The 24,494-nt window shown below is 38.7% G+C and overlaps 2 protein-coding genes across 17 annotated transcripts in view; one reads left to right on the top strand and one right to left on the bottom strand.

Annotated features, from left to right (window-relative positions):
• Positions 1-1,222: 1,222 nt before the first annotated feature.
• On the bottom strand, positions 1,223-14,099 carry MPC2 (mitochondrial pyruvate carrier 2). The gene is made up of 5 exons (XM_019747393.3): positions 13,786-14,099; positions 8,694-8,734; positions 4,113-4,197; positions 3,509-3,620; positions 1,223-1,537 (listed from the first exon to the last, which is right to left on the bottom strand). The coding sequence occupies exons 1-5, from the start codon at positions 13,892-13,894 to the stop codon at positions 1,501-1,503; spliced, it is 384 nt and encodes a 127-aa protein (XP_019602952.1). The 5' UTR covers positions 13,895-14,099; the 3' UTR covers positions 1,223-1,500.
• Positions 13,271-24,494, top strand: part of DCAF6 (DDB1 and CUL4 associated factor 6) — a 72,377-nt gene continuing 61,153 nt past the window's right edge. For 10 of the 16 annotated variants that reach the window (XM_019747383.3, XM_019747385.3, XM_019747384.3 and 7 more), the window contains exons 1-2: positions 14,653-15,053; positions 23,565-23,626. In XM_019747383.3, coding sequence (XP_019602942.3) covers positions 14,957-15,053; positions 23,565-23,626 — 159 coding nt within the window. In that variant the 5' untranslated portion in view covers positions 14,653-14,956. Of the gene's footprint in view, positions 13,591-14,328; positions 14,569-14,652; positions 15,054-23,564; positions 23,627-24,494 lie in introns of those variants that run through there. The other 6 variants (XM_074322036.2, XM_019747387.3, XM_074322038.2 and 3 more) reach the window with 6 other exon arrangements.

The raw sequence follows: 24,494 nt of genomic DNA on the forward strand, positions 1-24,494 counted from the left end.
ATCACTGGGCCACGTGTTCCAAGTGGCAGTGAGGGTTTTTGGCTGGATACGTATTAGAGTCATTTAATTTTTAAGATTCAAAATGGGATGGAGAGTTTTGGGGCAGAAAGGAAGCAGGAGATGGTTTGTCAGTAGATTTTCCGAGGACCAAGAGGATGTCTGTAATTGTATCTAAATGCTACAATTTGACTGACAAATGGGGCTTAAGAGGACCCATACAAGAAAGAGCACATTTTAATGAAAAGAAAGTGAAACACTAATTCAAAATATATCTTTTAATAACTTTTTTTGTGTCAATACCATATTTCATAATACATGTTTTTCCTAAATGCTTAACCCTAGGAAATCCATGCACAAGTGTGCACACACATGCCAAACAAACAAATTTAACAGTGTGGCTTATAAAGCATAATGATTTGACTCTTCAGCACCTCTTCATTTTGCCAATGTCAAATTGTCTAATCCTTCCTCCTCAAAGACAGAATATGTTGAAGGAATAAATGAAAAAGTGCAAGGTTTTCAATTGCTAATTGCCAAATTTTGATCTTTATCATATATTATTTAAAAAGTTCTTTTGTACTTGCTTCTCTTCAAATTTAGAAATGACTTGCTTTGCTGATTCCCCTGACTACAGTTCTAACCAGGACTAGCTTTACTAGGATTTTCAGAAGCTCAGTATACCAAATTGGAGGTCAAATCCAACCGACTGTTAATCATTTCTAGTGTGCAGTAATCTGTGCCCAATCTTTCCTCACAATGGGGACAAAGATCATGACCATTTACAGAAAGCCGACTTATGTCCCAAGCATTCTACTAGACACCCCCTTACCTTGTCCAGAGCTACAGATTATAAGTCATAGAGCTGAAATTCAAATTCGGGTCTGACTATAGAGCCTTTTCTGCTACAATACATCAGTGACTGAATGTAATTCAGTATTTAGAAATGTGTCCTTACTTAGTAGCTGTAAAAGAATTCCAAGAAAAAAAAATTCTTCAAGATTCAAGTTACAATATTTTAAAATAGTTTGAAATTATTTTGCTAGCCATTCTACTAACCCATTTCTCACTCTCTTTAGCTCTGTTTCTTTCCACTTTTAGCTAATTCACCATCCTTTACTGCACAACAGATTACTTAACGTTTCCATTATTTTTTGACTTGCTTGAATATGTGTATTCCTATATACACACACTCTGCTTGACTAGAAGAGAAGGAGGCCAGGTATGTATGAGCAAGTATGATTTATTACAGGCAAAGAGTAGGAAAAAAATGTTACTAATATCCATAGATAAGTTCCTTAAATCATGTGTAAAGAGACACCGTTATTAAAAATTTGCTTTATTTTTCTGCTGAATCAAGTACTAGCTCCCAGTTAACTTAGATTTCTTTTATGCCTTCTAGTCACGAGCAGTTAGCATCATCTTACCAATAATCAAATAATTAATCAAACTGAGTCCCAGTGGTTATATTCACATCTAAGTTGCTCGAAGATTCAAGAGCTCTTATTTGTTTGCCTTAGCTTGTAGTTCTTGATTATATCTATAAATAAAACAGAAAGAAAAATAATCATGAATCGCAATAAATAAATGTATAATACGAAGGGAACGAGAAGGATATTCCATCTTTTCTGTCTCGCTAATTAAGGGGCTATATAGTTATAAATACAATTTTCCCAGGGCCTTGAAGGTAGAAACAGGCAGGAGGGAAAGTGACCCACGGACTTTATTTCCATCTGGCTTCCAACTGCCAACAAGTTTTAATAACTGACATACAGTTTCCTGTACCTAAGTATTATTTTAATGAACATTTTCATTCTTGAACTATACTACACTATGACAAAGATGTGACAATATGTATAAAATTTAACAAAACATGGTCCTCTAGAACATTTTATTTTATACTCACAATGTGTCTTTCCTGAGAATAAAATCAACTGGGAAGCGATCTTGGGCTAACCAATAAAAATAAAATATACCCCTTCGATGCAGGTAGGCTACTTGGCTTAACAGTCTGTAAAAACTTAAGTTTATTGAAGCTAAGGACTGTTATCTTCAATTCTCATTAATCCAAAGAAGAATGAACCACAAAGCCACAGAGTCTTGTCTCTCTACAAGCCCCTGAACTTTATTGACGAACCCCCCCCCCAGCTTACAACAGACTGAGAATAATATATGCCCAAGAAGAAACTTATTCCATGAAACCTACCATACCCCTATATTTCTCAAAAGGTCCTGATTTCAAATATTCAAGTGTTTTCCTAAATGCTCCAGAGTCCAACATTTGTACTTCTAACTAAATCTCCCAATCTGCTAACATAACTAAAAGGTGCCAAAAATTCTTTGGTCAAACTGTATCCAAATTTCTAATACGAGAAATAATAGTTCTGAATATGGTACTTGGCATTCTCATAGTTCTACTATCATGAGTTAATATAAGCTTAAAAAATGAAATGGTGTATGAGAAAAATACTTTGTGACTAAAATCACTATACAAATTCAAGTTTATATTGATATAAATTAGCCCTAAAAATGGTTGTGAGGCACACTGTAGAACGAGTGACTTGTTTGTTCATTTATCATGTGCTAGATGATTATGAAAGGATTACATATAATGCCACTAGTTAAGCTCGGGTTGGTAAAGAATGAAATAAAATGTACTAAACTCTGCAGAATAGAATGCCTTCTTAAAGGAAGGTCAAATATAACCCATATTTTCTATGTCTTTATTGAGACCATTCAATTTTTTTCGCCAAAGAAAGCTGTCATTCACGACATTGTTTTGTAATTTAGAAAGGTTCTATGGTTCAAACAAAGCCAGAGCCTTCATCTAAGGTGAGCTCAATACAGTGTTAACCAATCACTGAGAAATAACATTAACTACTGAGTAAACAGCTTTAAAAACTTCTAATGCTCATAGAACACTTTCTAATGCAACCAGTAACTTCACTCTAACATCATTTCCAAGACTACATAACTATATATTTTAGTCCCACTTTGTTATATATAATTGAGAGTGAGTGATAAAGGTTCATGCAGAAAATCCCTTAGGCTATCGTAAATTGTACATGTTATCTTAATACAAGAGATTCTATGAAAAGTTATACATCTAGCTAATACACAGATTTAAAACCTAGGCAACATACTGCTTAACACTTTTAATTTAAACCCCCAGACTTTTCTAGAAGTGTTAAATTTCTGCTTCAGGTACATCCCATCTTAGTATTATATGTGAATTATTTTTTTAAACTTTTATTTATTTGTGTTTTTCCAGGACCCATCAGCTCCAAGTCAAGTAGCTGTTTCAATCTAGTTGTGGCAGGCGGAGCTCACAGTGGCCCATGTGGGGATCGAACCGGCGACCTTGTTGTTATTGTTAGTGAGACCACTGCGCTCTAACCCATGGAGCCAACTGGCCACCCCCAATATATGTGAATCTTTAACAACAACAAAAAAAGTCTTGGCACCCGGGGGGCTTCTGAGGCAGATTATGTCAATACCCTGGTAGGCTCACCTCCAAATACGGAAGAGCTGGGAGGCTCCTGCTGCCCCAACGAAGAAATTAACAGCAAACAGACTCCAGTTTTTTGGAATAATGACAAGTGAGTATCTTGACCAAATAAGCCCTGTTGAAAGAAAATATTATTTATTTTTAAAGCATGGTACTGCTGCAATATCTTATCGGAACGCTTACTATTAGAGTATAATAATTATAAATAAGACTATGACCACACAATGTAGACTCAAGGACATAGAAAAGCTATACTCTGTGAATCTTTAATAAAGTTGCTATAATTGAGTTACACAAAATACTCATTTTTTTTATATCTAAGGGAAATCTTTATAGGGCAAGTGAATATTAATTGGAACTTTCCCCCCTCCTTATAAAAATATGCTTGTGGCAAAAACTTGGAAAACAAACCCACGCTGATACTTATTCACAGTAACCTACCTCTGCCTTCTCTATCTATAATCTAATAACTTCCTACAGATGACACTGCTAATTCCTTTGTGTGTGAGTGTATTTCAAACGTTAAATTTTTAAGTAAATTGATGGAAAACAAAACAAAAATATTGAATATCCTATTTGGAACGTGACAGACACTCATTTAATGTACCTGTAGCCATCAGAACAGCAGATTGAGCTGTGCTGAGTTTTTCTGCAGGTCTGGCCATGTCAGCCAATCCAGCACACACCAACCCCTGGAAATACACATGAACAGAGAGGAAAAAAAAAGTCTTAAGTGTCAAGTAATGGTTCTTAACTTTAAATAAAACACAAAACTATTTCAGAGATTTTCACGATAGTAGCTATAATTTTAGCATCCATGCATTAAGAAAATGTGTATCATGACATAAAACTACAATGAATTCAAGAATGCTTTTTGAATTAATTTGTGTTTTGTTAAACACATTAAGCAGCCTGATATATTTGAAAATCAGTGGGGTGTGCATGTGTGTATATATATACCTGTTCTACAAATGATACTTCTTTCACATATGAATTTATATATTCTTTGTACAAGTTGGGGACCACTGGTGTGGAGGATGCCTGAAAACTAAGATAATTTGCATAGATTCTTCCTTTCATGTTTTTTATCAAGGTTATTCTTTTCTAAAAGTGGAAGTATCAGAAAAGGTCTATTAGAATTTTAGTTTCTTGGTTAGATAATTTTTCTTTAATACCAAAGTTTAGACGGTTTTTCAAAACTGTCCTTTATGGAATCATACCACTCATACCCTGCCATCAGCATCACTCACAAAATTTAGTATTGAGTCTTCACTAGAATATTAGTTATACTGCTCTATTGAGGAGATTAAAACATAGAATGAATTTCAGTGATGACAATTCAAGCCTACACAGAACAAGAGGGACTAGTACAAAGAACCCCTGCATACCTATTACCCATAGTCAACATTATTGAGGTTTTGCCACTTTTCTTTAAGTATTTTAAATCAAATCCTAAGTATGTCATTAGAGAATATGTTTTCAAGAAATTATTTTCAGGTTTTACTGAGTTTCTAAAAGATGCTCTTACACTGGAAAATATAAATCAGTAAAGGGTTTTGGTCCCAATAAAATACACACATACTTGTGAACTTATACACAAATTGAAACCAAATCCAAATGGTTTTGCATTAATAAAGTCAATAGTTCAATAAAACAATGATACTGATTTAAAAAGGGGCAAATGGCTAAACACAGGAGTATCATTAGAGGTAAATTATGGCCAATACAACTTTTCTTCTCGTTAACTCTCACCCAGTCCTCTGATTTTATTCCCAAATGCTTCCTAATCATCTATCTCTCCCACATTCTTTTTTCAGGTCCCAACGTACATTTTCTCGGTTTCACGTTTGTTCTAATTCTGCAGGGTGGAATACTGCCATTGCAAAGGGGGAAGAAAGGAGCTCATTTCTACTATGATTCTACTGAGTCCACATATTACCCTGTGGCTTGTTGAACAGATCTCTGAAGACTAGAGGCTGTACTCTAGCATTCTCGTTTGGAAGAAGTCAGAGGTCATGATTTTGTTTATTGTCACAATATAGCACACTTCATTCTGCTGGGACTAACTGTTCTCTCCCACAAATGTATTGAGCTCCCTTTCTCGTATTTCTAAAAAATCCTTTTCTATTTCTATACCACTCTAATCTATGTTAGTTTTCTCAGAAAATTTCATTGTGAATCTAATCTCTGCCACTTACTAGCTGTGTGACTTTGGTCAAGTTACATTGCACTTTGTCTTAAATTTCTCGTGTATAAAATGAGAATACGAATAGCCACCCTTGCAAAAGTGATATATGATTAAATGAGTCAATACTTTTAAAAGTATTTAGCATAAAAGTACTTAGCATAGTTAAAGGATAAAGGAATATCTGGTTTCAATTAAAGTGGCTAAGAAGAACTCCACCATAGCTAAATATCTGAAGAAGTATAGTAGTCTGAAATTTTTAATATAGAACATATATGACCTGCAGCAGCAATTTTTATGTGTCATGTATAGACTACCACAGATTATCAAATGCTCTAGAAGAAAACACATTAATATGTACATAAAGTAAATAACAAAAGATGTCTCCCCACCAGAGAACGAGACACCGAAGTTCCTATTGCTAGGCTGTCATCACGAGGCTAGGTACCGTGTTTCCCCGAAAATAAGACCTAGCCGGACCATCAGCTCTAATGTGTCTTTTGGAGCAAAAATTAGTATAAGACCCGGTCTTATATTACATTAAAATAAGACCGGGTATAATATAATATAATATAATATAATATAATATAATATAATATAATATAATATATATAATATATATAATATAATATAATATAATATAATATAATATAATATAATATAATACCGGGTCTGATATTAATTTTTGCTCCAAAAGATGCATTAGACCTGATGGTCCCACTAGGTCTTATTTTCGGGGAAACACAGAATGATTTCAACATGAACTTAAAATAGATGTTTTTAAAGGAGACGGTCAAGAAAGCACTTATGAGTATCTAATACTGTCATTATTTCAAACACTGATGGATCAGATCAAAGAAACACAACAGCTATTGATAAAATCGAACTTCTAAATTGTGGCAAATTTGTGGTCAGAGGACCTCAAATTTACTGTAAACAGATTAAATCACTCTTATTCTTTTAATAATGGTGCAAGAAACAATACTTCAGCAATCAATTCCACTTTATAGATATATAACTGCAGCATAATTTTATGTGTGGTAGTGAGAAAAGAGGAAGGAAATAAAAATATACTTTCCATTAGTATGTTTGTTTTGTTTTTTTTGCACATCACACTATTTTTGAACACTTAGTGTGAGCATAATCATCAAAGCTGATATAATGAAATGTTTTTCAAACTGATGGGAACTTTTCTTGATAAATATAAAGAACTGCTCTCTAGTTCTCTCTAAAGTACAGGTCCCAACCACTAATCTAGTCTAATCCCGTCATTTTATAGCTGGGAGGTAAAATAGCAAACAATTTGCCTAAGGCCCTAACACTGAGGGACAGCCACTTCCAGCTCTAACATTCTCAACTACTTAGATTTACAACTGAGTTTTTGAATTGTTCTACCAAAGGGCTTTAACAGGTATTTCCCCAAAGAAGATGTAGAAATGGTCCATAAGTACAAGGAAAGATGCTCAGATGACTAAGCATAAGAGGGAAATGCAAATCAAAACCACAAGAGGTACCACTTCACACCCATTACGATGGGTATTATAAAACAACAGTAGCAAAGGTAACAAGTGTTGGCAGGGATGTAGAGACGCTGGAACCCTTGTTACTTGCTGGTGGGATTGTAAAATGGTGTAACCACTATGGAATATAGTACAGCAATTGCTCAAAATAATAAATATAAATACACCACACACTCTAACCATTCCACTTCTAGGTACATACCCAAAAGAACTGAAAGCATGAACTAGAATATTGGCACACCAGTGTTCACAGCAGCATTATATCAAACGGTGGAAGCAACCCAAGTGTCCATCAACAGATGGACCAATGATGAATGGATGAATGGATGAACCAAATGTGGTATAAACATACAATGGAATATTACTCAGACTTGAAAAGGATTCTGACATTAATGAACCTTGAGGACACTGTGCTAAGTGAAATAAGCCAGGCTCAAAAGGACAAATACCGTCTGATAGTACTTATATGAGGGCCCTATAGCAGTCAAATTCATGGAGAAAGTAGAATGGTGGTTGCCGGGGGCAGGGAGGAGAGGGAAACGAAGCGTAATTATTTAATGGGTAGTTTTAGTTGTGCAAGATAAAAAGAATTCTAGAGACTGGTTGCACAATGATATAAATATACTTACCACCATAAAAATGGCCAAGAGGGTCAATTTTATTTGCATTTTACTACAATTGGAAAAAAAAGCCTGCAGACCACTAGTTTTTACATTTTAGAAGGCATCAAAATCACCCAGAGGGCTTATTAAAACACAAATGACTAGGCTCCATGCCCAGAGTTTCAGATTCGGCAAATCTGCGATGAGGCCTGAAAATGTGCATTTCTACCATGTTACTGGGTCATGTCAATGCTACAGGTCCAGGGATGGCACTTTGAGAAGCACTGCTATCGGCCGAAGCTGGCCCTTTCAACAGAAAATCAGTGATTTGCTACAAATAGCCACCACAATTCTTTTCAGCTAAATGAGAACTTTAGGAATAGAAAACACTGGCATAGGGTAAAAGCATTGGTCTTGGAGTCAGAAGTCCTGGACTACCATTTATTAAATGTTAATATATACTCTTGGATAAATGCTTCTACTTTTTGAGACTAACTTTCCTTGCCTCTATTTTGGTGTTAGTATCTTCAGTTCTCATGCTAAATTAATACTAACAGTTAATTTGGAGGGGTTCTAACTAATTTAATGTTTTACTTAGCCGTAAAATTTTAGAATACAAATTTCATGTTCCTAGGGCTCACAATTGTAAGCTTTTTAATAACAAATGTGTTCCCAGAAGGTCTTTTGTCACAAGGAGTTCAGAAAAAACTAAGTGTGCTTTATGAAGTAAAAATGACATATCCAAGAATATTTCCATGAAATCATTTAGAGGCATACCATGAACATTTAAAAGTACATCCTTTATAAAAGTTACTTCAAATTAAGATGTTCCTATTAGGGAATATTTTTTTCAGTAGTTTCTGCAAAAACTCAAGACTTACCCATTTCATAATTGGAGCCCAGAAAAAAACGGTTTTGGGACCTGAAAAAAAAACACAAAATGTAGGAATAATCCAACTATTCAACTATTTTATACACATCTTTGAATCGATATCAACACATTTGAAAAACAAAGATTTATCAATCTATTTCTAATCATTTTTACTATGCTTTCTGCATACTTTGCATATGTTAACCTTTAGAAAGTCATTATAGTATCAATCTTTCAGACAAGTTGTTTTGATCTCCTTGTCAATTACTTGTATTTTTGTGACCTGTTAATTAGCTAAATTATAATGGAGATGGTTTTAGAAACCATTCCCAATGCTTTGCCTTGAATATGGAATTTAATGTTAGTTCTCTTATGGATAACTTCAAATTGGGGAAATTACAGAGTTGCTTTGACACTGTTTCACACTGAAGGCTAGAATTTGGCATTCTTTTTATTTCCAGGAACATAGGGTCCCTTTATATCTGGGCTCCATTAGACTTTTACTCACTAGTTTCTCTACTCTTAGACCATGGCACTCGTATTTGGCTCCTGAATTTTTCCCAAGTGTCTGATGCCATGATGCACTGATCCTGTAAATCAATCTTTTCAAACTCTTTGGTAATTTTATTTGGCTTGCGCTTCTGAGATTACTATCATCACACCTGGTTCATTTTTCTTTGTCATATACAAAGTCTCTGGTCACGGGCAGTATCAACGACTAATTCATTTTCAAGGGTAACTCAGCACATTGTTTTAGTCTCTGGCTTTAAACTTCTCAGCAGACTCCTCTTCCTATTTCAAAATTGATGCTTCCTCTTCTGCCACCCAAAAATTGTTTCCTGAGCAATGCCTCTAGATTCTGGTTTCTTTACAAGCTTAAATGGTTGATCTTTCAGGGTTAATAAACAGTTAAGCTTTTCAGTAGGTGTGCCTGGTAATTTACTCAACTGCCCCGAGCAAGGTGATAGTTTTAAAATATTAACTGCCCTCCTCCCCTCAACCAAACCAAACAAAAAACTTCAAAGTTAAAATTTTGGTTGCTGAAACCTGGACCAAGAGCAGTATGAGTATTTTAAGTGAATAATTTTAAACTACAAAAACAAAACAAAACAAAACAAAAACCCTAAATCAGTTTAACAACTGCTAGGTACTAAATTTAAAAATATCAGTAGCAAATATATGTAAGATATTCTAATTTTTCTGAGATCTGACAGGATGTTGACAAGTGAGTTGGATATCTATAGATGCAAATAACTACTGTTTTCTTCATTGTTAAGCAAAGGAGGAAATGGCTAGCATTACTCATGATCATACAATAGGTCAACAAAAATTTCAAAGAAAATTTATTTTCGTTCACCCTTCCCATTTATCTCAGCTAATTATTTTCTACCTTAGGAGTAAATAAGTCAAATTTAGACATGTATGAATTCAGGTATAGAGGCCTGAAAAAAAGTAATCAATCAATAGTGGATATGGTAATGAGGAAATATTTCTAAAACATGAAGTTTTAATAAAGCAAAGCATTTGAAAATAAACACTGACAACACAATGTCACACGTGTAATTCTAGATCTGGGAAAACCAGGTTTATATTCTACATAATGACACAGCTATTCTTGTAGCTATTCATTAAAACACAACTATTCATTAAAAAATTAGGTAATTAAATAATTATGATACCTGAATTGATCATAAGACCTTAAAAATCAAGATAACCGGAAGTATAAACTAACAAAAGTACCTAGCTAACATTTACTATGAAGGAATGAAAAAACTTGATTAGGCAGAAAAACTGAACTGCTGAAATATATCAAATTAAAAAAATCACCTCAAAAGAAATTTAATTTGGAGTCCAAAATGAGGAAAATGTGTCCCCATCAGATATAAATGTACATTCTTTTAAACAAAGAATTAACAACACATTTTCATCTTATTGCTTAGAAGTCTACCTTTGAAAGTTGAAAAAGGCCTCAAATACAGACAATTTGGAAATATCAAACAGGTATTCAAAAAGTATATATATATTTAAAACTATAAACTATTTTCTGTGTTAAAAAAACACAGAGAATGATATAATGGTCATTTTCTTTTGTGTTGTTATGAGTTTGTCTTATTTTAAAAGTGAAACTGATGTTTTTTTAAATTTTAAACTTTTTTTTTATTTGACCAAATTTTTATTTTTGTTTTTAATTTTATATTCTTAATGTAGAGGGGCACATGAGAACAGTGTGAAGTATACACATAACTTTTTTAACCACTGGCCTCATTGTTCCTTAAATTATTTTTTCAAGTTTTAACTTTTATAGAAGAATTTGAATTCTGCAAGGGAATATTATAACCAAATATGTAACAGACATACATTTTCAAACAAATTAACAAATCCAGTTGCCTTGATGAACCTGTTGATAAAATAAAGACATAAATTTACCTTCTAATTTCTTTATCTGAGAGGAATTATTGTTAATGAAATTTATAAATTCTACCTAGAAAGAACGTCATTTATTGTATGTATGATTTTTCCTTGGAACAGAATAAGTAATTTTTACAAACAGGCACATATATACACATCCAAATATTGAACTGAGGTGCTCACTATGTCCCAATGTGAAAAACAAAAGTTTTTCATTCAATGCTTTCCACTACATACCTCTTGCTATCCCTTTCATAGCATCCATTTGTCTATCTTTTGTTACTTTCCAACATCCCTCAACATTCCTCTTAGTTCCCTATGTTAACCAGCTCGACCTGTTTACAATCTATCATGTGACAAACTACTTACAAATATTTAGAATTTGTAAAGGTTACCCTTTGACACAAATATTGACTACCCAAAATTACCTTTTTTTTTGTACTAAAGCTATTCTGATTTTACAGTAAGAACATGACTGGGCTACTTATCGCTTTACACCCATATAATCTTTACATCTTCTGCACATACTTGTTAGTGATAAAATTAAATCTCAACAATTTAAAATCAGCAATGCATGCTATCCAACTATTGATATCCTGGCCTTGCATACCATTGTAAAAACCTCTGGTATGTGAATGTAGCTTCACGTTTAAATGACTCAGTAACATACTATTGTGCAAAACAGTACGCAAAAACTTGAATATTCACTCTGATAACTCTTGGAACAATAATCAGTATCTCCTCAGATTTTATTCAACACTAGTGAATCAACAGTTATATTTTTCATGCTTCTCCATGTCTACGTTGGTGTGCCTACAACTTTTTAATCACAAATAATTTTGCAGTGATGGGTACTGTTATGCTGCATATTGGTTAAAAGTTTAGATGAGAGGGAACTAATATTTGTTGAGAGTTTAAGCGCACTCTGTTTTAGACATTGTATCATTTAATTTTCATAACAATCTTTACATTGTGATAATTATCCCCATTTTGTAGATTAGAAAACTAAGGCTTGGGGGGATTTAAGGTCAAGGTCACAGTCAAAATTCAAACCTCGGTCTGTCTGATTTTTCCTTGGAACAGAATATGCTTCAAAGCCTATGCTCCTTCCACTATACAGACAAAGGAAAACAGAAACTGAACTAATCCAAGAATATCCAGATGAAATGCACAATGTACAAATGAAAGGTAACTCCTTTTCATTCTGAAAGTTGAATAAAGTGTTACGAGCAATGATTATAGGTGGTTAAAGCCAAGGCCTTGGAAAAGATGACTATAAAACTCTGTATTTAAGTATTAATAGTTTAAAATTGCTCCTCCTCTACCGTCCCCTTACCCTACAGCCCAAACACAACGCTTCAGATGGTCAAAACTGACTCCACAGAATTCAGTTGACTCTAAAACTCAGGTTACAGAAGCACTGCCCACCTCCTCCCTCCTGATAATCTGCCACAAAACAGCACAATTCCAAAAATGTGAGTGCTAAAACAACCAAAAGGTAAATGAACTTTTTCAACAATACAAACCTCTCCTTGAAGATCAATTTCATAATGGGTCTAATACTGCAGTAAATAACATTATACTGAAGTCTAATCCCAAAATACAGTTCATTCCATTATCAAAGGGTAATCAGATTTAGGACTTAAGCAGCTCAGACTCCAGAGCGCGGCTTCTGTCTGCTCTAAATTGGGAAAGTCAACTCTCCTAAGGAGACCAAGTGCAGACAGTTATGTAGGGGGGAAAGGGCCCCTTTTCGGGTTGCACCTCCATACTTCAACGTGCAACATATTTTCTCATTTGCAAAGTCTTCAGCTTGAAAAAGACCTAAAAACACATCTGGGTCTTAGTTCCCTGCCGAGTAAGTGTTATGACTGTCCATTTTAGAGAGAATTCTGGACCTTAAATAAAGAGTGGGAGAGGCTGGATTCTTTCAGTTTCTTACAGAAATATTTTTTTCTCAACCGCAAGGACACTGATTTCCAACAGGACGCGAGCACGCTAACATTTACCGAGCATGTTGGGAAGAATCAAACATGCATGTTATAGTTAACTCCCACGTTCACCGCATTTTTCAGGAACTAAGAGGATGTACCATTTCGCCCAAGGTCGCGCCTATCGTAAGTGGCAGAGCAGAATTAAATCCAGGTCTGTCTACACAACAAGGTCCCGGGAGCGCTTGTTCGGTACTTTCATAAACAAGGACAGACGTAAAGCAGCTCGACCCGTGGGGCGAGGAATGACTCTGAAACCGGGTTCCTGCATGTGCAGGCCTCCGCCAGCTGGCGCCGAAGGCGGATGACCTTTCCTCCGAGCCCTCCCGTGCGACCCGGCAGCTCTGCCCGCGCGGGGCGAGATACCACCACTCGGGGAGGAAAGGGGGAGGCGACGCGGGTTTCCGGGTGGCGCAGACCCCTTGGTAACCGCGGACCGGGAGACGGATCAAGCCCAGAGGCCCCGTCCGGCTTTGAGTCGAGCCTCCGGGATGCGGTGCCGCAAAGGTCTGCAAGGTTTGGGAGGGATGGTGGCTGAGGTCAAGTGAAAAGCAGGGAGGAAGGGAAAGAAGACGGTGTCACTTGATGGGGACGGGCTGGGGGTGATGCCTCCGGCGGCAGAGCTGTCCGCGGGCCTCCGAAGGTCTATTTTAGAGGGAAAGGGAGGGAAGGTCTCGGCGGGAGCCATTCTGGGCCCATTACCTGCCGGGTGGTTGTACAACGGCCTCAGTTTCTCAGGCAGCATGAGCTCCACTTTATCCAGGACCCGGTGGTAGGTGGCCCTCAGGCCCCGGACGCCCGCAGCTGACATCTCTGAGGACGAGTGATGGTGGCCGGCCGGGCGGGAGGATGGCCGCGTACTCGTTCCTGGCGGACTACGAAGGGCAGCTCGTCACTTCTCCCCCGCCTCCGGGCCTCGCGTTCTCCTCTTCCACCGGGTGCCCTTCCGCGGCCCAGGCTGCCCCCTGCGAATCACCCAGGGGCCTCGACCCAGCTGAGCTGAGGAGGCGGAGGCACTGCGACGCCCCGCCCCGGGCCGGCCTCCGGCCCGCCCTCAGCGGACGGAGAGGAGGAGTCACGGCAACAGGTGCCTGAAGAATTGCCTCCGTGAGCCCTCCCAGAGCCCTGCGGCAGCGCGCCTGCGCGAGCGGAGCTGCCCACGGTGATTGGCCTGCCCCGCGGCGTGGGCGGGGCCCAGCGCGAACCTCCTACTTCTCCTTCCTGCCCTGGAGGCCATGTTGGAGAAGGGAAAGTGAAGCTGCACCTGCTCTAGATCCCCTTTCACTTTGATTAAGGAGGCCCGTAGTTAAAATGGGCTTGTCGGGCCTTCCGTGCCCCAACTAAAGATGACGCAGCACAACTCTCTCGTTTCCTTTGGAATGAGGCTCGTGAGCGAGAGATTTCAGATCTCAGCTTCTCTCTCTTCCTCCTTGGTCTTAGAGGATGCAGGACCTGGCGGCAGGCGCCTGAACCCACTCGTCTAGGGTGAGGGCAGCCGTGGCGCAGGAGCCTCAGTGCCCCGGGTGGTCGTCATCTCGCGACAAGGGCTGGGACGGGAGGGTGTGGAGAACGGGGAAAGGTGGAGTCGCGGCTGCCTCCGCCTCCTCCTCCTCCTCCCGTTGGAGGGGCCGAGGGAGGGACTGGAGCTGATCTCTGGATGTGCTGGGTAGTCTGAGGAGAGTATGAGGCGAGCTGCGGCCCGGGTGCGGCCGGGCTTCGGGAGCGGAGGCGCCGCCGCCGCCATCTAAGTCGCTGCGCCCGCCCGCGAGGCCCGGCGCGCGGATGGTGCCGGTGCGGCTCGGGGGCTGATCGCGCGTCCCCTCCCCCGCCCCCTCCCCCACGCGGTGGGCTCCCCTCCCACCCCGGCCGAGCCATGTCTCGGGGTGGCTCCTGCCCACACCTGTTGTGGGACGTGAGGAAAAGGGCCCTCGGGCTGGAGGACCCGTCCCGGCTGCGGAGCCGCTACCTGGGTGAGCGGGGGCCCCGGGGCGGAGGCGCTGAGGTCGCCGCCCAGAGGTGGGGGAGGGGGCCGCGGTCGGGGGCTGTTGGAGGTGGGACAGCGTCTCGGCCCGGTCGTCCCCGCGACTCCGGGGCGCTGGGTGGCCCCCGGCAGACGGACCCGCGCCCTGTCCTACGGCCAAGCCCCTTTGCGTGCTGCCAGCCGCCGCCCTGGCTGGGATTTGCTCGAGGGGCCGGACCGGGGGCGGCCGGTCCTGGCCAGAAAGGTGTTGGGGTCGCTCCTGGAGTGGGGCTCGGGAGGGGACCTGTCGGACCTCCCGGAGTGTTTGGAGCAGAAGTTGGCGCTGTCGCTCCCCGCCGGCGCGCTCCCGGCTCCGCCGAAGGACCGAAGTTTTTGCTGACACCCTCTTCCCTTCAGTCTTCGGAGGGCTCAGATGTCGGCTGCGAAGCGACGACCACCCTCGGGGACGGGACCCTCCGAGCGGACTCCGCGGAAACTGTCCTGAGGCTCCGAGCCAAAGCCTAAAAGTGATCGCGGAGGTCTCCCCACCCCCGCGCGCTCCCGGTTTGACTCCGCTGTGCCGTGGGTTTTGACTGCTTTACGGAGGTGTAGGGTTTCACGTTCCCATTCCCACCCCTGCAAAACACACTTGGCATTTACTGTTTCTTAGTTAAGCTTTCTAAAAACAACCTTCAGGGCTGCAGGGAGCAGTATTCCACTTTCTTTCGTTTTGGAGAAAGTGGTTCTGTGAGGATTCTGGGTCACCCCTGAAAGGTCCAACCTCTTCACAGGGGACGTTTTTAGTGTGGGTCTTTTTTGTTTCTTCCAGTGCAGTCTTTCCTTTATTCTTTATTCTTTTGTATTTGACGATAAAACAGCATTATTGAAATTTTTTTTTTCCTAATGTTGTCACTTTTTGCTAGGTAGGTATTTGTTGATGTCATTGGGTTTTGGCTTCAGGGAAATGAAACCTCATTACGTCTAACGGTTCTGGTTTGTAAATTATTTGACAGAAGCTGGAAGCATTTTTTTTTAATTCTTGTTTGTTAGTGTCCCAAGTGACATATGAATACGTTCTCCTTGTAAAAACTTAATACAAATGAAGCAAAAATCCCTTGATCCCTCCCATTCCAATTTCACACACATGCCCAGTAAAAGTGTTATTTGTTTCCTGAATATTCGTCAATTTTTCTTTGCATTCTTACGAGCACATATGTACATATAGAAATGCCATAGTGTGTGTGTGTGTGTGTGTGTGTGAGACCTACATATATGGTGTCATACTGTAAACATTGTTTTGCAACTTGCTTTTTCTACACTACGTCTTGAAGATCTTTCCATGGCAGTAAAAATAGAACTAGTCATTCTTTAGAAACATGGGTATATATATTAATGTTTTTTTCTGGTTCAGTTGTTAATTCAGCTGTTTCTGTGATAGTCAATTAAAATCTAACATTTTCTTTTTCCCTTCCTACTCTAACTGCTCCCTAATGGAGTGGAGTTTGTACTCGGTTGAGGAAAACTGAAGAATAAGAGTCCACTGACTTCAGTAGAAAGTCTAAGTGATAGAATTTCAAATATATGTATATACATACAGTTCCTTTTCTTAATATTTGAAATGTGCTAATTATAAAACATTTATAATTAACACATTTTTGGAACAGCTTCCTGTAAAGTGGTTTTCTAAGTATTTGAAAAGACCTTGTAATTTATTGGCTTTTATAATCTTTACACCATTAGTTTATCCAACTCTTCTATACCACATTGCTAATCTTGGGTTAGCATTCAGGAAACAGCAAAATCCAAATTAGTAGTCCCTGAATTAATGAGATTTTAAAAAATGATATTAATATTTTGAAGTACTCTTATAAAGGCTTCCTTTTTAAAAGCCCAAGTCCAAGGGTTTCAGAAAGTAATTTCTTTTTTCTGAGACTTCAGCATTTAAACATTTTGATTGCTTATCTACAGTATTGTAGGTTAATTATTTTTCTAATTTATTTCCATTGTTTATATTTCTGATGATGAATTACTGCTAAATAACAGTAAAACTGAACAGAACAAATTGATAGATTTTTCTTGTGACCTTTACATTTCAAATTATTTCATCATAGAAGGTGTCTTTACAATAGTGTTAGTTAAGTTTTGTAGTTGATTTTATATAAATTTGGTTAATTATCTCTTTTCCTCTCATAAAAGAAAATTACAGTTCACAAAACATCCTTTTATATTGTGGGAATGAAGATAAACAATTTGTCATATGTTATTTAGGAGAAAAGGTATATGTTTACATACAGTCCCCAAATTCACCAGATAGACCTGAACAGTATAGCGTGTTGTTTTGGTCTGGCATGGATTCAGAGAGTAGGCCAAACAGGGATTGTCATCTTTATGAGCCTGATGCAAATTTCAGTGTAGGATTTATTTTTTAAACATTAATTGTCAAGTCCAGAGTTAGAGACACATAAAGGCTTAAATTTTTCTGAGTTTCTCGAAGTACTGCTATAAATTAGTGCTTTGATAATTAGGTAGCTATTATAATAACTTATTAGCCACACATATTTTAGTGCATATATACAGTTTTATAAAGATACACGTTGCTTATGAAAAGAAACTCATACATTTCCTCATTGTATTCACATTTCTGTCATTTTAGACAGACTCGCCTACAACTTGACACATTCTAACCCCTCCAAATTACAAGGTGATAATTGACAAAAGTAATTTTAAGAAACTGTTTGAGGGTTGTTTGCTACTGTGTATAAATGTTTAATATAAAATGTTTAAATTACGGTTAGGCAGTGTCTTGGTCAGTTTGAGCTACTATAACAAAATGCTATAAACTGGGTCGCTTATAAACAAAAGAAATGTATTTTGTAACAAATTTGGAGGCTGGAAGACTGAGATCCGGCTGCCCACATGGTCAGATTGTGTGTCTTGTGAGGCCTGTTTCCGGCTGCATAACTGTCTTTTCACTGTAACCTCATATGGCCTAAAGGGCTAGCTAATTCTCTGGGGTGTCTCATAAAAGCCCTATTCCAATTCCAATCACCTCCCAAAGATCCCATCTCCTGATCCCATCACCTTGGAGGTCAGGATTTCAACAGAGGAATTTGGTGGGCGGACCCAAACATTCAGACTATCGCCCTCAGCCAGTGACAGCAGGAGACGGAAAACTTTTTGTGAGGGGATTAGGAAGTCAATTTCTGAATTTGTTAAAGTCAGTATGGATTGAAATAGATAATTTTGCACTTAGATTACTCTTTTGGGCACAACTTGAATATGTCTACATTAAGATTCACCAAATTCTTCATAATGTGTTGCCAAATTACAATATATTAAATGAGGGTCAGTAAATTCTGACTTTTGCCTCCTTGTCAGCTGCTGGGGCAAAGTTAGTAGGAATTTGTCTTTTGTTTCTTTAGTCTTGAAATTTCAGTGAAAATCGAAAGATGTCTGATTTTTGTCATGAAAATCAGCCATATTTGACTGATTTCAGTCAAATATGAAAAACGTGAAATAGAATATGCTGATAATTCTTGACAATAAGACACCAAAGGCATATTATCAATCACTGCAACTGCTAACAGAATAGGATCACTCTGCTGCGGATTTCCTCCCTCCCTGGTGTAAGATGAACGTGCTTAGTTAGAAGAGACAGGAGCTTCTGGTAGCACAGAGCTTAATAGCAGGTATGTTTTATTTAGGTCAGTGCTTTTCACACGTGTTGACCACAATCCACAGAAAATATATACACATGGCAACTTGTGAGCCACACACACAACTGAAATAAAAGACACTCCAAATGGGATTTAGCCTTACTAGATGGGGTGCACTCTGAAATCTGTTCTGTATCATGTTAAAAATGTTGGTGTTGACCCAGGAGAGTGTCTATTAATGGATCTTGGCGTGAGATTTGCAAAACGGTACTAGATGGTGTATATTTATTATAATTGTAATTGAATGTCATTGACTTCACGGTTAGGGTTGCTGGACTTCCCAAGTACTTAGAGCAGATTAAAAAATGTTTTTTTAAGCAGTGCTGATGGCTAGGAAGGAAGATATAAATAACAAAACTTCTTTTTATATACATCTTGGAAAAATATAACTGGAGTAGGACACTTTTAAATCTTCATTTCTTGGACAAATACCTACCGTGGGATTGCTGAGTTGTATAACAGTGTTTAACTTTGAAGAAACTGCCACTTTTTCCCAAAATAATTATACCATACTGCATTCCCTCCAGCAATGTTTGAGCGTCCAGTTGTTTCACATTCTCATCAGAACTTGACATTGTGAGTCTCCCTAATTTTAGCCTTTCTAGTAGGTACGTAGAGGTATTTTATTTTTTTAATTTGCATTTGATTCAAAGCTAATGATTAGTGATGTTGGGTATCTTTTCATGGCCATCCATAAGCTTTGGTTAAATGTTCATATTTGTCTTCTTAATATTGTAAGAATTCTTTATATATTCTTGATACAAGTCCTTAATCAGATACGTGTTTTGTAAATATTTTCTCCCACTTTATGTCTTGTCTTCTGTTTTTGCCATAGGGTCTTTTGTAGTTCATGCTTTTTGTGTACCGTTCAAGAATCTCGACCTAATCCAAGATCACAATGGTTTCTGTGCTTTTTCTAGAAGTTTTCTATTTTTAACTTTTACATTTAGGTCTATGAACAATTTTGAGTTAATTATGCTATGAGGTAAAGGTCAAGTTTCATTTCTTTGCGTATGAATTTGCAGTTGATCCATCACCATTTGTGATGACTATCCTTTCCCCCTAGTTGACAATCAGTTAACCCTATAGTATGTATAAGTCAAATTCCTCACTGTGTTCCACTGATCTTGGTGTCTGTGCCAATAGTTCCTGTCTTTATAGTAAGGATTGAAATCGGCCAATGTGACATTTTGTACTTGGTTCTTTTTTTCGCAAAATTTTTTTGGTTATTCTGGGTGCTTTTGATTTCCATATAAATTTTAGAATCTGCTTCTCAGTTTCTGCAAAAAAGACTGCTGGGGTTTTGGTTGGTGTCATGTTGAGTTTATATGTCACGATTGGGAGAACTGATGTCTTTACAGTATTGAATCTTCCAGTCCAGGATCATGGTTTTTCTCTATATATTTTTAGGTGTTCTTTTATTTTCCTCAGCAGTATTTTATAGTTTCATTACTTTTCAGTTTACAAATCCTATATCATATTTTGTATATTTATCCCTATATGTCTGTGTTCTGTCTGTCCTTGGACTTTTGTCATCCTTTGGTTTTCAGTTCCCCGGGTTATCTGGTAAGATGCCATGAGAGCTAAAGCAGGTTGCTTCAGGGAGGCAGGCAGTCAGTAGTGACAGGTCATACTGTATGGTTATGAAAAATGTGTCTTGAAAGAGACCATTGGATTCACTGATAACCATGATTTCTGAGAACAAACCCATTGAGGAGGAGGGGCCCAAAGGGACAAAGCAGGAAAAGGAAGACCTAACTGTGAGCTCGGGAAAGCAGCAGATGTAGGTGATGGGGGATTCGGCAGTAAAGAGAAGGAGCTCGAAGGGCCCACACCATGAAGTAAAGGGAAAAGTTGTGTTAAGGTGCTGCCTCTCTGCGTCTTACTCTTTCCTCGTCACCAGTGAAGTTACTCAGCTCCTTCAGTGAAGTCATTTTTTAATCACTTCCTGTCTTCTCAGACATTGTTAACTTAAACCCATCCCACGTGTACAAAGGGAGACAACTGACCTTAAGTGTCTGTAGTACATCAGGCACATCTATGAGATTTGCATATGCAAATTAACTTACCTTTGACAGTGAACCTGTCAAGCGAATGGTATTAATTCCCATCAAATGTAAAACTTTTACCAGTGTGAAAACGCAGGCTCTGAGAAGTGAGGTTTTGCCCAGTGTGTGTGGAGTATGTTCCACGTTAGATATATCAACCCAGTTCTGATCTTTCTTGTCCTATGCGTCTCTGTCTAGTGAGAGACAGTTACGTATGTGAATAAATAAGTTACAGAGCTGTTTACTAAATGGGTCGTGGCGCTCGATTGTCCCTGAAAGACGTTCACTGTGTTACTGAGTGAAGCACATCACAGAACAGCGTGGATGTTGTGATGCCAGGCATTGACTCACTGATTCAGCAAATGTACGGTGAATGCCTGCTTTGTGCGAGACATTGTTCAAGGCACTCGGGATACCTGGCTGAACAAAAGAGTATTCCTCTTTCTATGGAGCTTATAATCTATTCACACAGAACAGACAGGTGAAGTAGAGATGGAATTATAAGGGGCAGCTTGGGTTGTAGAAAGACTTGAGTAGGAAGTCACAGTGATGGGTAATTTCACCCATAACAAGTGTGTCATTGTGGGGAAGCAGTTCTCCATGGCTGTTTGGCATCTGTACATCTTGTGAGCAGAGGCACTGGCTGCTTTGTTCTGGACTATATTTTTAAGAATATAGTGCCCAGCCATGGAAGATAAAGTTTCTTCTTCAGGGCGGAGGGCAGATTTATTTACTGTCCAGTATAATAATGCCTCCCTTTGGGACACAGGTCAGGCAGGGTTGCTTGATACGAGCTTTGGGTTTCCTGAGCTTTGGGTTTCCGCAGTTCAGGGATCCCCCGCTGTGATTCAGACCCACTGCTTGTATAGCATCGTCCCCAGGCCATTGCCCTATGGGAACGGGGGCACCAGAGGACCCGTGAGAACCTGAAGCGCATCCACTTGCTGAGCCACGAGTAGTAAAATCCTTTGCTTCTCTCTTGGGAGTCTTGTGTCTTCTGCCGGCCCCCATGAAACGGCAGCAGGTAACCACTGTTAGCTTGCAAGTAGGCCAGACTCTTCACAGTTCTGGATAACAGGCACGAGTTTGTTTCTACTTTCATTTCAGGGGTTCAGTTTTTTGTAACATACAGTTCTTTATGGTGGCCTTTAGCTCCCATTTCTTGGTAGTGCATTTAGTTATTAAAGGGTAGAGGATGTTGACACTAGTTTCTTCTAGAAGTACCTTGTATGTGATACAACCATTTTGACCTCCAAAGTCATGTTCAAAAATATCATTCAAAAGCTCTCTACTTATGGTGTCTCATAGCGTGTTTATGTACACAGTTCACAGGTGAGTTCTTGCTGGAAGAACTCCCTTTGTCTGCTGTCCTGTCGCGGCCCACCACTATTTCCTGTAGACAGAAAAGGCTAGAGCTCTGCTTTCAAACCCAGATTTTAAAAGCTTGGAAAACAAAAGTTTCTAGTTCTCTTTATTTGCATTTCAATGAGTTCTAGTTGTTGTCATGCTGTTAATTTGAATATTTGTTTCTTAACTCTTAATTTATAACTCTGTAGACTTGCCAAGCCTGCCATTGGCCAAAGGAAAAGATTTAAAAAAAAAATTTATCTATTTACCATCAACATCTTTTTAAAACTGAAAATCAGATTTGAAAAGTTAAAGTACAACCTAGATGAATTTCTGTAAATGGTTTTTATTCCAATAAGTTTAGGAACCACAGAGCATTCCCCCCACACAAAAATAAAATTATTTTCTTAACCCATATGTTCATCCTCTACTTAGCCATCTTGCCTGTTGTAAGCAAAGAGAAAGAAAACAATTTGCCTTCAAGAAGATCTTGATCTTTATTTTGAATGGCAAGAAAACATAACAGAAATCTGCCCCTGTAACAATATACAGACAGCATAGTCAAATTTAATTTTATATGAGAACTCTCATCAGCCTGATTACTTAGCTAATTATCACTCTGTCATATACTCAGCTTCCTTTCATTACAGCTTCTGAATAAACATGAAGCTTTTTGGTCAATTTTTGGTAATGATCATTCATTTCTTAAAGGGAAGCATTTCTCTTTTTCAAAGAAGGAAATATTTTTATAATGTATTAACTGTTCTTCTATTGATGGACATTTAGATTCATTTGATTATTTTGCTGCTACATTTCATCGTTGTAAAATGAGCTTTGAAATATTTTAACATTTCTGAAATCGAGATGTGTTTAAATATAGGTGGCATCTAACAGATGCTATTTTCCACCCCATTTAAAATTGAAAACCCTCTTCTCCACCTCCAGTCCTCTCCTGCCCCTTTCTGCTTTGTTCATATAGCACTTTCACCAAGTGCCATGGTGTTTGTTGTCTTTCCTCCCTCACTGGATGACAGGGATCTTCTGTTCTGTTACCACTGTCTTCCTAGCTCCCAGAATACCACTTGAAATGGAGTGCGTACTCAATGTATTTGTTGGATGAGTGGATGAATGAAGGGAAACTTTGAGTGTTTACTGTGGTCCGGACACTGTGCTGAGCCCTTTCTGTCCTTGAATGGCTTAATCCTTACAATAACCTGGTACACAGGTGCTCTGGTGAGGAAACTAGGGCTAAGGAGGAGGTTCATTTGCCCCACAGCACTCGCTTATAAATGGAGATGAAATTAGAGCTTGAATCTCCCTCATGCCAGATCCTAGGCTCTTAATTTCAATGTTACACTTTTCTCAGCAACAAACTGTAGGATTTATTTAGTTCGTTTTCTTTTTAAACAGGAAGAAGAGAATTTATCCAAAGATTAAAACTTGAAGCAACTCTGAATGTGCATGATGGCTGTGTAAGTAATAGTTAATTTTCAACCATGAAGGACTTTAAGTATTCAAATGTTTGATGAAATGGCCCAATCCTTCCTGAAGAGATTGTGACTAGCTATAATAAATTGGGAGAATAAAGTTTTACATTAAAATGTTAATTTCGAATTTAGAAAAGTAAATGGGACATTTTTTAAAGTGTAGATGGTCCATGTTACTCCATCTTGACTAAAAGTGGAGGTCTAATTCTTCTTTAATTTAGGTATACTTTACATACCATAAAATTCACCCATTTTAATTGCAATTCAGTGGTTTTTAAATATATTCATAATGTCGTACAGCTGTCACCACTATCTAATTCCAGTATGTTTTCAGCATCCGAAAAAAAACGTTTGTACCATTTATCAGGCACTCGCATTCCCTCTCCGCCTAGCTGTGGGCCATCACTTATTTACTTTCTGTCTCTAGAGATAGGCCTCTTCTGGACATTCTTTACACATGGAACCGTGTACTGTGTGGCCTTTCAGACTGAGTTCCTTCACTTAGCAGTAATGTTTCCAAGGTTCATGCCCATTGCAGCATGTGTCAGTGCTTCATTTTACGGCTGAGTAATATTTCACTGTGCGGATATTTTGTTAGGAGCAAATGGGCAGTCACATTTGATCCGTTCATCTGCTGAAAGATATTTGGTTGCTTCTCCTTTGGGCTGTTATGAATAATGCAACTCTGCACTTTGGTGTCCAAGTTTTTATGTGGCGTGTCTTCTCTTTTCTTGGATATGTACCCTGTTGTGGAATCGCTGGGCCATAGGGTAACTGTTTCGGTTTTGGAGGTATTGCCAAACTGTTTTCCAGACAGAAACGCTGTTTCACATTCCTACCAGCAGTGCCTAAG

This window comes from Rhinolophus sinicus, chromosome 11 (genome assembly GCF_057876585.1).
Source record: "Rhinolophus sinicus isolate RSI-liver-muscle chromosome 11, RSI-T2T, whole genome shotgun sequence".
Taxonomy (NCBI): Eukaryota; Metazoa; Chordata; class Mammalia; order Chiroptera; family Rhinolophidae; genus Rhinolophus; species Rhinolophus sinicus.